Here is a 15,274-nt window from a genome sequence, read left to right on the forward strand (position 1 = left end):
GATGCCCTCTTCTGGTATGCAGGCATACATGCAAATAAAGCACTCATACACATAAATAAATAACAAATAAAAAATTTTTAAGTGCGGTCATAACGTAAGTGTAGGCCTGGAGTAGTCAGGGGGACAAGGGACAATGCTAGCATAAAGAAGACAGGCCTGCCTACTGCTTGGTGCCTGCAAAACCAGTAAATGATGCCTGTTTAAAACATCATGGAGGGCTGGTGAGATGGCTCAGTGGTTAAGAGTGCCGACTGCTCTTCCGAAGGTCCTAAGTTCAAATCCCAGAAACCACATGGTGGCTCACAACCATCCCTAACGAAATCTGATGCCCTCTTCTGGAGTGTCTGAAGACAGTTACAGTGTACTAACATATAATAAATAAATAAATCTTNAAAAAAAAAACAAAAAACAAACATCATGGAAACAAACAGTTTAGAAACTAAAAGTTTGAGTAAATACTTGATTTTTTTAAAATTTCTTTCTTCCTTTCTTCCTTTCTTTTCTTCTCTTTGTCTCTCTCTGTGCATGTGTAGAACAGAAGCAACCTTGGGTTCCAAGGATCTAACTGAGGTGGTCAAAATTGGTGGCAAGGCCCTTTACCAAAAATGAAGCCTTGCCCTCTCCTGAAGCACTGACAGACATTGGACCTAGCTGTGTGGACAGACACCTGGCTTTTTTCTCTATTTCACCCAGGAACACACAGGTAGGGCCAGGGACCAGGCACAGGCCCTAAACCTGTGACTTTACCAAGATAAGTTTATTCCTTCCCTTATCTGGGGTTCCGAAGTCAAGAGTCAAGGTGTGGGTGCAGCAGGGCTAGCTCCCTCCCTGGGCTCTAAGGGAGGGTCCTTCCTGCCTCCTTCAGTTCCTGATATTGCCGGAAATACTTGGCGTTCCTTGGTTCATTGCCAACCACTCTGATCCGTGCCTCCAGCTTCACACAGCCGACTGCACTGTGTGTCTCTACGGTCTTTCTCACAGGAGGGCACTGCTCTGTGGACCCACCAAATCCACCATGCCTCCACTTTGTTTGATTACCTCAAGAAAGGCATGGTGTCCAAACTGGATCTCATACACAAGATGTTGGGCTAAGAGGTTTCAAAAGGAGGCTCAGGGCAATGCTGGAAGGCAGAGACCCTAAGCAGAAGGGACAGCTGGGCAGTGAGCAGTGGTTACTCTGAAGCACGGTGGACAGTACATGCTGTTAAGTATATGCTGGGACCAGCATCCTCACTATGCAGGGAGAGCCATCCCATAGGCCACACTCTGCTAAGGACCCGCCACACACAGGGCACTAGGCAGCTCCAAACCCAGCCTGTCCTTAAGAAAGCCACAAGCAAATAGCATGCTGTGTGTGCAGTGCAGCAGAATTCCAACCACAGACGCAGACAGCCAGACAGACTGCAACACTCAGATAAAAGCCTGGAAGGAAAGAAGCTGAAAGGGCTACAGGGCTGATCTGAGGTTCTCTAACAAGGGGGCAAAGGTTTTCCATGAGGAACTGGGTGACCGGGAAGAGCCAAACACCTCAGGGAAAGAATCTAGTCACAGCACTGAAACAAGAGGGCAAGACTGCGTACACACACACACACACACACACACACACACACACACCGCCACATTTAGAAACACAGACATCTGAAGCTTTCTTCATTCTACAGGTCATAGCGCATAATTCTGATTTTCCTATTATCTGTGTAAAAAAGCATATGTCATTCTGAGCCCTCAGGCTGGGGGGCGACCTGCAGTGAGCACCGTGGCCATGCCTGGGGTCAGCGAGACAGCACAGTGCTGAGCAAGCCTAAAGAAAGTCCAGTTCCTGGAACCCATTTAAACGTGAGTGGAGAGAACAGAGCTGTCCCATGACCTTCACATGGTGCCAGGGTACACATGGGCGCACATGAGGCAGTGGGCTGCTCACAGATAGCCTGGTCTCCAGCCAAGCAAAGGTCTGGAACCCCGGGGACCCAATGGGTGGTGATTCCCACCTACATGGGAAGGTGTTCAATCATGTCTCCTTGACTCCTGTTGAAGTTACTGCCCCCAAAGCCCCTCAGGAGAGGTATGTGACTATCAGTCATGCAGATAAAGCCCCAGCGGTGTCTGGGATGCCCCAGGCTGAGAACCTGCTACCTAGGACTGCCCCTTGTCTAGCATGGCTGGCTGGGTCCGTAGCTTCCCACAGCCAGACACCCACCCCGGGCCCCGTGGAAAGTGAGTGGCAGTCCTCCCGCGTCCACCTGCCCAAAGCAACAGAACTCTGGCGGGACGCAGGTTTTCTCCTACTCCCTTTATTCCCCCATGCCCCCTGCCCTGCGGGCCCACATGCACATACAATAATCAAACAAAAAGGAGAAGCTGGAGAGAGGGCTCAGTGGCTATGAGCACGTGCTGGTACTGCAGAGGACTTAGATCAGTGCCCTGAACCCACATGGTGATCACCATGATCAGGAACTCCATTTCCGGGGTCCTGATGCTCTGTCTAACTTCCATCATCACCACACACACGGGGTGCACACACACGCAGACAAACACATAACATAAGGTCTTTTGCTTAATAAGGAAAAAAAGGAAGGGAGGGAAGAGGAGGGGAGGGGAGGGGAGGTCACAGTCAAGAACTATGAAAACAAGTGGCCTCTAGTGACTGGCACCTCGATGGAGTGCTAGGAAAGTCTATTTGAGATCTAGTGTATCACAGCTTCTTCAAGCATTGCAGCCAGCCCAGGCTTTCTGGAAAGCAGGTTAGAACCATCTGCCCCCTGAGCACAGCCCAAAGCCTGTTCTGTAGTGCACAGACACAAATCCTGACACATAGCTCCAGAAGAGAAAAAAAACAAAAAACAAAAAAACCCAACACCTGAAAGGAGAACCTGCTAGCAGGCCAGACATCCCACAGTACACAAGGAGGAAGAGAGGCAGGGAAGGGGTTCATTTTATATCTCAGGGGGCATTCATGCTTAAAGGTGTTTACAGAGACACAGAACATCAGGCCCTGGAGAAGACTTAATGATATAGAAAATGCTCTTGAACTATAAGAAGCAACGCTTGCGTCTGCACGTACACTGTGAACAAATACGCATTTGGACTGTGCATGGGGAAAGTGAAAATCATGGCAGCCAGATGGCTCAGTGGGTAAAGGTGTCCGCCACCAAGCCTGCTAACCTCGTACAAGCTCTGGGACCCTAGTGGTGGCCAGGACCAGCGCCTTTGAGTTGCTCGCTGACCTCCACATGTACACACAACATAAATAAAATAATAAATAGATACCCAATAAACACTTGTTGGAGAAAAAGTGGAAAACATGTAGACCTGTTACAAGCAGCTTCAGCCAGATGAATTCTGGGTCATTTAAATGTTGCTAATTATCAGGCTAGAGAAAAGACTCACAGCAGTTAAGAGCATTGGCTGCTCTTACAGAAGACCTGGGTTCAGTACCAAGCACCCACACGGTGGCTCACAAACACCCGGAGCTCCAGTTCCAGGGAATCTGACCCCTCCTGAACTCTGAAAGCACCAGGCATGCACATGGTACACACACGTGTAAGAAAAGCACTCACACACATACATAATACTTTAAATTTCTTTCCTGGTTTACATTGACGGTTTCCTTTCTGAGGTAAACAGAATTTTTTCCTTTTATGAGGAAGGCGGTTTCTGAACTGGGGTCAGGTGTAGACCGGGAAGAGTTTCAGACTAGGAGGGATGCGACCAGGGTGCATTGCAACCAGGGTGCAAGGCTTCTTCCCTGGAGCCGGAACTGAGGACAGGAGGCTTTGGCTTCTGGGGTCTCAGTATGGTAAAGGGAAGAACAGGGTAAAAGGCAGGATGGAGCCGAAACTCCAATCCACCTGCAGGTGTGGCCCAGACTTGTCAGCCACCTTTGCAGGAGCCTGGGTGGTGTGGGCACTGAAAAACTAATCTCTCCACGGAAAAGGGTTTTTTTTCCCCTCCCTACAACAAGAAAACTAATAATCTTTCCTTGGGAATATGGCAAGACCCAATTAATACAAGAAAGAAGGCAGGGATCCCAGGCAGAGCCCTTGCCACCTCACAGCCATGGGGGACAGCCCAACCCTCCCACACAGTCTACCACAATCCCAAGGTACCAAGCTGCGCCTAAAGGGCCCAGCCCCTCTGTGAGGCTGCACACACCTGGGAGGCATCCATGACCTCTGTGGCTCTGCCCTGCCAACTCCTTTCTCCTCAAGACCAAAAGCTAAGATCCAGCCCTTCTCTGTCCCCATGACTCCTGCCCCGGTCTCCTCCTCAGCTTCCCCCAGAGCAGGCATGGCCAGCTTCTTCCTTAGCTCTAAGGCTGAGGCTGCGTGGGCAGTGCAGTGACTGAGCAGATCTCCACTCACTCTGCAGCCCGAGAGAGAGAGAGAGAGAGAGAGAGAGAGAGAGAGAGAGAGAGAGACCATAAACAGCCTGGCCCTGCCTGGCCTTGCGGCTTCCCGGCTGGCAGGTAGCCAAGAGCTTTGTGTTTTTTTAGCAATTGATTAAGTTTCTCCACTGCCCCCTTAGGGGGAAAGTGGTTAGACTAATGCCAAGAAGTACGTTGGCCTGGGAAACCCTGCCTAATGACCACAGGGTCACAGGCCCAAAGGAAGTGGCCAGAGCTGTCTTGGGCTCTGCTCCTAATATGAGACCCAAGTGAGTGCCTGAATGGCTCACCTGGAACAGACCAACAGGCATGTGAGGAAGGCTGAGCTCATGAGGAATGGCCCCACAGACACCAGGCCTGAGTTCTGGGCTGAGAGTATAACTCCCAACAAAGTCACTTGCTGTCCAGCACAGAGTGAAGTCAGAGCCAATCTTAGGCCTCTCCCAGGTGTGCTCCTTCCTCTTCCATCTCTTGTCACTATATGCCTCTGCTTTCCCTCTCCACCATGACCCTCAGGCCACTGAGCAGGTACTCACACCAGCAGTCTGGTTCAGTAGTCAGTGTAAGCTCCAAGGCCTGATGTCAGTGACCACCTACATTCTCTACCAAACAGCCTTGAACAAGCTGCTTGACCTGAAACTCGAGTGGAAAAAGTTCTCCATCAAAGCTGGGAAGAGCTGGGAACATATCGGAAAGCTCCTATCTCAGCCCCAGCACAGGCCTCCAAACACTGAGGCAATGGACACTCCTCCCTGTGATCTCCCTAATGAAGATCACAGGTGACACAGAAAGAATGGCTTTAAGCCTGGGCAAATTAAAGGTTGGGGCAGAGGGCTAGGAGACTCCAACCCAGCTGGTGAGGTCGCTAAAGAAGGCTACACCTCACCGTGCCACGTTCTTCATGGTCAGCTCAACAGGACTGGGAATCACCTGGGAGACACATCTCTGGGTGTGTTGTGAGAGTGTTTCCAAAGAGGCTTAGCAGAGGAGAGAAGACCCACCCTGAATACGGCAGCACCATCCCATAGACGGGTCTCAGCCAGTAAAGTAAGTTCCAGCATTCACCCACTTCCTGGCTGCAATGCGGCAGTGGCCTCACAGCCCTGCAGCCGTCCGTCCCACCGTCCGTCCCCATCACGATGGGCTGGGCCCTTGAGCTGGGAGCCAGAATAAACCAAACCCTCCTTTGTGTTGCTGTTGTCCAGCATCTGTCACAGTGACAAGGAAAGGTCTAGTACACACAGCTCTGGGCTCAAGGCTCAGTTCTTAAAAAAAAAAAGTCTGTTTAGAGCGGCAGGACACTCGTGCTGAGAACTGACCTGAGTGAGGTTATCCATCCATCAGTGTCAACCCCTGAGCCATCCCTCTAGCCACAGCCATTGGTCACACACTGTCCTGCAGCTCCTAGAGCTGCCTAAGGCTTAATGAACATCTGTGTGCTCTGCATCAGGAGTCTACAGAAGGGAGCCCCAGGAAGGGTATGTAGAATAGGCTGTGAGCTGAGTGCCCCAGCTGTGGTCCCATCAGCAGCTGTGAGCAAGCTCTCTCACTTTTGTGCGTGGCCCCCCATCTGAGAAGCATAACCACTCCAAAGACCCTCAAGCAGCTCCAGGAAGAAGTGAGCGAAGGCTGAGACCTATGCCATGGCAGCCATCTCCACCCTGAGGGGACACTACTACTACCATCCATGGTGGCTGGCTGGAGTCCAAATAATTGACTACACTTGACTATGTGAAAACATCATTTTTCTTTAGGTCGAAGATGACTATCAGCAGCCCATATGGCTCACAGAAACCATGTGGTTGGTGCACATCTGTAATCGTAGTAGCACGCTCGAGGCAGAGGCAGGAAGACCATCACAAGCTTGAGGTCAGCCTGATCTCATAAAATCAAAATAAATAAATTTAAACACAGCTGAAAAGTTCAGAGGCAGGACTCAGGTGGCATTCCTAAGTGGATAAAGCACAAACCCAGACTTCACAGGCACATGAGGAGGCCCTAGGAAACCATATGCTGCCACACCATGTCTCTGAGGGAGGTAGAGAGGAGAAAGCTGGCCCCACTAGATGCATCCCAGCTAGCTGCTAAAGATTGCAGACAACCAGAGAACCTCAGCTCTGGCCACCACACTTAAGTATGTATCCAGCTTCCTGGGCCCTGACCCTGGTCCCCTGGGAAGCTACAAGTGAGGGAGCTAAATCCAGTTGTCCTTCACAGCAGCGATGGAAGCATAACCTAAGCACACGCCATCCCTCAGAGGAGACATAGAGCCAAGGAGACATGGCATTAAAGCAGGCCTCTGAAGGCAAGCTTGGAGCAATGGCCAACCAGGGAAGCCCAGGAGAAGTGTGTGTGGGGTGGGAGTAGGTCCAGGCAACATGGCCAGAAAGGAAACAAGAGGTACAAGATGCACAGAGACTGGAGGCCAAAAGGAGCTGGAACCTATACACTTCTCTAAGACAAGCAGGAGGTCCAAGTGTCAGCTGAGTACCCTGGACCTGACAAGACTCCTTCTAAGTGGTGGAGATCAGAATACAGGGAATCGCATGCTCAGAGAAAGTGTGTGAGAGTGTGTGGTGTGTGTGTGTGTGTGTGTGTTTGGGGTGGGGGTTCCTCTGGACAGCTTAGAGGGCTCTCCAGGACCCTACCAACTCACAACTGCTCTCCAGAGACAAAGGAGCCTCAGGTAACCAGGCTGGAGTTGGGAGTGAGCTACAGGAGTGAGGGGAGCATGAAGCAAGAGGTGGTCGGTCTGTGGAAGACACCTCACACTGCTTACCACAGCCAGAAAGCATCAACTGGTAGCCAGCCTGTGCCCTAACCCCAAGGAAAGCTTTCCTTTCTAAGAATATGGCCTGTGCCCTGCCTCCCAGGGGGATGAGAGGTAGGAGCCCAGAGGCCCTTTCTGAGTGATGAAAACAGTCTCTCACTGGGGTGGCAGTTACACACACGTATCAACTGTCAGAACTGATCTGACCCAACACTCACAAAATGAGTGTTCTGATGCACTTACACCTCAGTTACACAGACGCACAACACGATAGCATACAGGCTTACCACGCAGTCTCCTGGACCATGAGATCCAATTTTCTTGCTATTAAAAATTCACGGTCCATGGCTGAGAACAGCAGCTGCCTTCTGTTTGCAAAGTCAATGCCAATCAAGGCTGCGGTGCAGACTCCCCCACAGGACCTCCTTTCTTTTCCCTTTGACCTACTTCCCTGATAAGTGACTAGCCAGCCAGACTCTGGGAACAAACACACCCATTATTCTTGGCCCTGGCTGAGGGCTGCCTGCCCATCTGGCTAATCTGTCCGGGTGGGTGGGTGGAAAGATGGATGGACGGATGGATGGATGGATGACTGGATATGAGGGTTAGTCAAAGTAGCTCCAGTTGTCCCTACTACCCATCAGACCCAACAGTGAGGCCCTCTGTTCTTTCAGCAGCCCCAACCCAGACTATCCCTGACAGTTAAGCATCTGTTAAAACTACATCTTGAAGGAGTGGAGGGAGGGGGGTACCCAATCCATGCCCATCCTGTAACTTGCTAGGCCTTGTCCAGACGACCCACAGCAATAGGTCCAGTGGCCAGCTTTGCCTGGCCAGAGTCCTCTGGTCTGATAATTTGTGGCCTACAAAGTAGGATACGTGTTGTTAAGTCACTGTCCCAAAGTCTAGGTGACAAAAACCAGAGCACCAGGGCGAAGGGTCCACAAAGAGCAGGACTTGGAGACGCTAACAGTGACGGAGCTGCAGGCTGCGGAGGACAGACAGTGGTGGCGACTCCCAAATAAGGCCCCTGCTACTGCTGTTTTTAGACCATTCCACATAATTGGAAAAACATGGGGGAAACCAAAGCCAGCTGCCTGTGGAGGCTGCTCCAGAGGGGGCAGGGAGGGAGGCTGGCCCAGGCCAAGCACACAGGACTCTCAGCTTCCAGCTTCCTAGGGCTGACAGTCACCCTAATCTATGGAAATCCACAACACAGCCACTCCAGGCCTCACAGCTCGGCTGAGCTGAAGGGAGCAGGCTACTTGCTCTGCTGGTCTCACTACAGCCACCTCAGAAGAGCTGGAGGGACAGAAAGCAGAGACCTGAAGGCCAAGGTCCCCCTGCCCACAGAGCCTCGGGACCCAAATGCTCCTGAGCTCAAAGGACAGGCATGCCGTCTGTGCTTGCACAACCAGTGTGAGAAGTTATTTTAACATGATGGCACATGCCTGTAATCTCAGTATTTGAGAAGCAGGGTCAGAAGAAATGAACGTGAGTCCAGCCTGGGCTACACAGGCTAGCCTAGGCTATACAGAAGATCTTTATTTCTTTTAAAAGAAGAGAGGCTTAATGAGCTGTGGAGATGGTTCAGTGTGTGCCTTGTTCTGTGTGAGAAGTGGAGTTTAGGCCTCCAGAACCTATATAAAAATTCCAGGCAGCTGTAGTAGCCCTAAAACTTAGGAGGCAGACTGGGTCCCCAGACCAAGCTAGCTATCTAGTCTAGATGAATCATGGATTCAGATGAGAAATCTGCCTCAATACAGAAAGAAGAGAGTGACATATTAAAATACTATGTCAAATGGTGGCCTCCATATGCAATCCCATCCAATCTCCAGTTATCTAAGGAGGTGGTCTGCTCTCCTCACCTCACAGAGAGGGAGGAAGTGGCTCAGGATCTTGAGGGAATGGCCACACAAGCATCTGACTCTTCGGCCCCCAGTTTATGGGACGCTTCCCACTCTCCCATCAACTGGGGTCCTGATAGGGATAGCACCTCAGGCCATACTTCAAGGAAGACTCCAAGCTGGTTTTCATTTGCTCAAACTGAGATCAGAGCAGGACTCTCTCGTCTCCGGCTCCATGAAGTGAAGTCCAGGAATCCAGCAGTCATGGGAAGAGGGGGAGCTGTGGTAGTGGCTGCCACCTACTCTGTGTCCACCTAGAGCAGACTCAGTCGCACTCCAGCCTGCTCCATCAGGCCTGTCAGTGGCTACGATGCCTATTGTGTCACAGAAGTCCAGTGACAGCCTGGCCACCGTCCCTGCCCTAGGTCAACACTGGCCCTGAAGCCATAAAAATGGGAAGCAAGTATACTCAGAATCCCCAAGATAAACACACACTTCTGCAGCAGGTCACCAGCCTGTCTGTGTACTTTCTGAGATCTCTCCAGCCCGGCCACCACAACCTGGCACCAGCTAGCCTTGGCATCAACTCGATTCCAAACGTCTGGGAAGAATTGTTCTCTTGGTCTCAAGAGTGTCCGCCTGGTTCCCAGATCAAGTTCAAATTCAAGTCCAGTTCCTACTTGCCAAGTGGTCAGTCCTTCCTCCAACCACTCCAGAGTGCTGCTCTTGCTTCCTCGCTGCAGAGAAAGGAACCGGAGCCCAAGGAGGCTGAGTCTGTCTCAAAGAAGAGAGCCAGGACACAGACTCAAGCCTAGTATGCTGGCTAGGAGAGGCTGAAGGTAGCCAGGGAGTTTCCTTTAACACCAGGGAGAAACTTGGATCCTGGTGAGAGCAAGACATGCTACCTATCCCCGGTCCCCATCGTCTCCATACCCATTACTTCCAAAGCAGCTCCCTCTGGGAAAGCCATGACCTCTCCCCAACACATTCTTGCTCCAAATCTTCCTCTCCTTTTCCCTATGGATCTGCCTTCTGGGCAGGGCGAGCTACTCATCTGGCTTTCCCTTATGGGACTGTTTCCCCCATTTGGCCTCAAATGGATAACACTAGAAATCTCATAGATGCCACAGACACAAGGAGATCCTTAGGTAGCCCCTGGCCACTCCCACCTCTTTTCTTTTCTTTTTTCTTTTTCTCTGTATAACCCTGGCTCTCCTGGAACTCACTTTGTAGACCAGGCAGGCCTCGAACTCAGAAATCTGCCTGCCTCTGCTGGGATTAAAGGCGTGCGCCACCACGCCCGGTCCAACCTACTTCTGGATCCTTGATTCTTTCTCTACCCTAGCAGCCTAGGAACTGTCCAAGGGATGAGGACACAGAGGAAGTGCAGAAGGAGGCAAGGCTAGGAATTCCCGCCTTGCAGAAAACATCAGTCTCTCAGTCCCATTCTGGGGCACAAAAACTAGGGTCATCCCGAGAAAAGGGAACTTCAGTTGAGAAAACTGTCTCCACTATTGAAACGCTGGGCCCTAAACTGGGTGTCTTTTTCACACCCCTCCTCTCAAAACGCAGAGATCTCTGTAGACAAGGAGGCAGAAAGACTGTAGGAGCCAGATATGGCGCAAACAGCACTCTCCAGACCTGACAGGTAAGATGCACACGAGCTGATGGCACATGAGCAGACAAGTCAGACAGAATCCCAGCACAGAGAAGGAGGAGCAGGCGTGAGGCCCACCCTAGCAAGAAGCTCATTGCAACTGAGAGGTTATGGGGAAGAGAAAGTCGGGTTTCTTCATGGAGTAACACTGGATATATTAACCGCTTGCCAGGGAAGCCCGCAAGCTCAGGAGTAGTTGGCCAATACAAATCAGACTCAATAGTCGTGTGTGTGTGTGTGTGTGTGTGTGTGTGTGTGTGTGTGTGAGTGAGTGTGCTATTTTGTTTTTAACAGAAAGAGAAAATATGCAGTCGGATAGGTAGGAAGATGGGGGACCCTAGGAAGAGTTACAAGAAGAGAAATGTTATCAAAATGTATAAGATTCTCAACACGTAAATAAGATTTTTTAAAGTAGAGAAAAATGTATGGAGCCTTTCCTTAATGACTGGTGTGGGAGGGCCCAGTGCCCTGTGGCCAGTTCCATCCCTGGGCACGCTGTCCTCAGTTATCTAAGAAAGCAGGCTGAGGAAGCACGAGGTGCCTCTGCCTCGGTTCCTGGCCTCATTTCCGTCCCGTCAGGATGGACTATGGCCTGTAAGACAAATGAACCCTTCCTCTCTAAGCTGCTTTTGATAGTGGTGTTTATCCCAGCCATAGAAACCTAGCCAGACACACACCTTTTCTCTCATCTGGAGACATCTCCCTCCTTTTAACACAATACTACAGTCAGGGCATCTTCAGCCAAAGTGGAAAAGGTATGGATTTAGCATACAGAAGTCCACTGACTACAGCAGTGTCCTCAGCCTCTCGCAGACTCCCACCACAGGAGGACTCTGGGTGACAAATGCTTTGTCCTGTGCGCTCGGCATTCTCCGACAAGTCTTCCTAGGAGTGCCTTTCACAGCTAGTGGAGACAGGATTCTTAGGAAAGTGGAACCTGTGACCCCTGGACATCTGAGTCACTGAGGAACCTGGCTCACAGGAAGGCCAGGGCCGGCTGCTCATCCTGACCTCTGATAACACAGGCACCTACAATCTAAGTCCACACTGCAGAGCACAGCAGGGGCCAGGAAACCCTCAGAGGCACACCCGAAGCCTGAACCACAGCTGGAGCTGAGCAAGGACATCCCTTCAACCCCACACACTGACATCAGGAGACAGCCTCGAGGAAGCAGCTGCTTAGACCAGGCAATATGGAAGGCAGCCGCCTCCCTGACCTTTCCCTGTGGGAGATGGCCAATGGTGAGGGAAGCAGGCTCTGTCCCCAGAAAAAAACAAAGGAGAACCAGCCTCAGGATGGCTGCGCTCCTCATAGGACCTGATAAGACAAGCCTCAGAGTCAAGCCGGAGAACTATCCTCTAGGTCCGCAGGTACTGGAAGGGGCTACCCAAGGCACCACAGCAGAAGACCATTTCCTGGAGGTGAGAATGCTGACTACACCAGGAACCCAGAAGCAATCAGTGATGAAAAGCGAGGCCTGAGCCGAAAGTTGTGTGAAGCAAGCAGTGAAATCAGAGGGCCAACACCTTGGAGCTCAAGGCTCAGGAGAGTCTCTGGCGGATTTCCATGACTCTCAAGGCTCAGGAGAGTCTCGGGCAGATTTCCATGATTCTCAAGGCTCAGGAAGTGGAGGCAGGCAGATTTCCATGATTTTCAAGCCAGTCTAGTTTACATAACGAATTCCAGGACAGGCAGAGCTACATAGTGAGACCCTGACTTAAAACCAACAGCACGGGGCTGGAGAGATGGCTCAGTGGGTAAGAGCACCCGACTGCTCTTCCGAAGGTCCAGAGTTCAAATCCCAGCAACCACATGGTGGCTCACAACCATTCGTAACGAGATCTGACTCCCTCTTCTGGAGTGTCTGAAGACAGCTACAGTGTACTTACATACATATAAATAAATAAATCTTTAAAAAACAACAACAACAACAACACGGGCTGGCAAGATGGCTCAGCAAGTAAGAGCACTGACTGCTCTTCTGAAGGTTCTGAGCTCAAATCCCAGCAGCCACATGGTGGCTCACAACCACCCGTAATGAGATCTGATTCTTCCAGGGTGTCTGAAGACAGCCACGATGTACTTATTTATAATAATAAATAAATCTTTAAAAAAAACCCAGATATTGGCCCACAAAGCCAAGAATTTGAAAGAGAATAAGGATTGATATATGGAAAGGTTTAGAGGAGGAAAGAGAAAAGGAAATTATGTAATTATGTTATAATATAAAAGAAAAAGAAAAAATATATTCAAAAAGGAGGGAAACCGGCTCTCTGAGTCAGAAAGAAAACTTTCAACAAGGGCTGATCTGGGACCTCCATTTGCATAGAAGCGTTAACAGAGAGGTAAGACTTGAGGCAACTGAAACACAAGAAGAAAAATAAACGACACAGATGCAGGGAAGCCAAACCAAAACCACGTCTGTACTCAGTATAGTGGCTGCTGCGCTCCAGAGGGCAAAACTGAAACAGACCAGGAAAGCTCAGGGGGCTCCACACTGCGGGTTAGCTCCCTGGGCAGTGCCCACTAATGCCCCCATCCTTTCCCTTTTACAGTTAAGAGCGTTTGGATAAAAACTCAGCACAGCAAACTTTCAGGGTGTGGCCATATGTTGACATGCTCAGCACTCTGAAGGCACTACTAAGCCAGGATATCATTGTTTTGATGAGGGAATCCACGACTCCCAAACTCAGCTCAGAGCTGATGGTGAACCCAGCGTCAGAGTTGTCACTAAATCGAGTAGACCCTTGTGAAGAGGCTGCCATGATTGTCACTTTAGCTGGTGACAGCCCCCACCACCAGGCCAGGCCCCACCTGTTCCTGCCAGTGCCAATGTTCCACCTCACCTGCCTTACACGTCTTGCCATTGTCCTGCAACTGCACGCCAGTGGGGCAGGCACAGGAGTAGAAAGGATCCCTCGGGGACAGCAGGCACAAGTGGGAGCAGCCGCCGTTGTCCTCCTCGCATGGCGTGTGGACTGGTGGGGACAGGACAGGACAGGATAGAAGGAAGTTGCAGTACAAGCTGTGAGCTCACCACTGCCCAGCCACTCCCTCCCACAGGGGCTGGCATCCTTCCACATCCCATGTATCCTACAGGACAACTGTCAGGTGCCCCTCCAGCCCTACACCATGACTCGTCCTCCTAGTCTTACCTAACCGCAGACCACCCCACGTGAAGGGACCTTCAGCCTCAGCAGCAGTTCTGTAATTTCTCAGAAACCATCCCAGACCTGCCCTGCCCCTGCAGGGAACATTCCCCGCGCTAAGCTTTCTCCAACAAGAAGATAAACTTTCAAAGGATGCTACTTTCCCCAGGAAAGTCACCAGCCATGCTTCCATGGAAATCCTCAGGACCACTTCGGCAGCCATGCCTGGGAACCCTGGGTTAGTGGACTCCTGAGCACACCCTGTCTCTTTAATCTGCCTGGACCCTGCAGACTCAGTCCACATGGGGTTACTACATTTAGGCCCCTCCCCCAGGCTCTTCTGTGACCAATGTACAGCTGAATCTAACAAAGGTTCCCAGACCGTCCTTCTACCTCAGGAATGTGGGGCTCAGCACCCCTGCAACACTGGCAACTGGAACTGAGTCTCCTGCAATTGACCTTCGCCCTCACAACATGCTCAGTGAAGAGTGGGCAGCTCCAAGCAAAAGAGTTCAAGAACTGTGTACTCTTGCCAGGGTCAGAGACCACCTCCCCCACCCCTCCTACACTAACCTTTGTGGCTTGAGTTCCTACACCCATATTCAAACCTTCTATAAAGTGTAGCCAGAAATACTGATCCTTGGTGCATGTGCAACTTAGTGAGCCTAGAATGGCCTCTTCCGCCTCCCATCCATCCCCCTCATCTGTCACAGAAGCTCAGAGTCACCGTCAGGGACTTCTACTAAGATTCTACCATATAAGACCCCAAGCTGAGAAGTAAGACAGACTCTGTGCAAGTATTTCACACATCAGGGCTCTACTGGGCCTTCACAATGGCACCACCTGCCCGAGAAAGCCTGAAATAGCTCTGGATAGGCCCTGTCCACCATACTAGCCTGCCTAGACAACCACGTGCAGAAGCACCGTACATGTACAAGTATACTCACATGTACCGTGTACACACTCACACACACACACATGTACACACACATGCACACAAACAAACACACACACACATATACAAGCTCCTTCTTCTATCCTAGCATGCACTTCTCTGCAGGGGTGCCTCTCTGTGGGTGCTTCTGTAGGATAGAGGCTTGGTCTGATCTCTCCTTAGCCCTGTCTAGCAGCTCCCTACTGCACTGCCTGGATCCACTCTGCCCTACTGCTTGACTATACTGCCCCATTGACCTGGCTGAGCCCCACATCTGGGCTATATCCTTCCCATCTCCACCCTATCCTACCTGTACCAGCAGATCTGCCTGATGTAGCCTCTCCGACCTGCAAGCCCTACCCTGTCATGCTTATCCCCTGCCCCACCCACCCCTTCCCCAGTGCCCGCCCCTGCCTGTCCTCTGCCCCGCCCACCCCATCCCCAGTTCCCAACCCTGCCTGTCCTCTGCCTCGCCCACCCCATCCCCAGTGCCCACCCCTGCCTGTCCTCTGCCCCGCCCACCCCATCCCCA

At 51.2% G+C, this 15,274-nt stretch overlaps 1 protein-coding gene across 1 annotated transcript in view; it reads right to left on the bottom strand.

Moving 5' to 3' along the window:
- Window positions 1–15,274, bottom strand: part of Lrp5 (LDL receptor related protein 5) — a 105,734-nt gene that overhangs the window by 52,494 nt on the left and 37,966 nt on the right. The window contains exon 5 of the mRNA XM_021152534.1: window positions 13,506–13,637. Coding sequence (XP_021008193.1) covers window positions 13,506–13,637 — 132 coding nt within the window. The remainder of the gene's footprint in view (window positions 1–13,505; window positions 13,638–15,274) is intronic.

The sequence above is a fragment of the Mus caroli genome, chromosome 19, assembly GCF_900094665.2.
Source record: "Mus caroli chromosome 19, CAROLI_EIJ_v1.1, whole genome shotgun sequence".
Taxonomy (NCBI): Eukaryota; Metazoa; Chordata; class Mammalia; order Rodentia; family Muridae; genus Mus; species Mus caroli.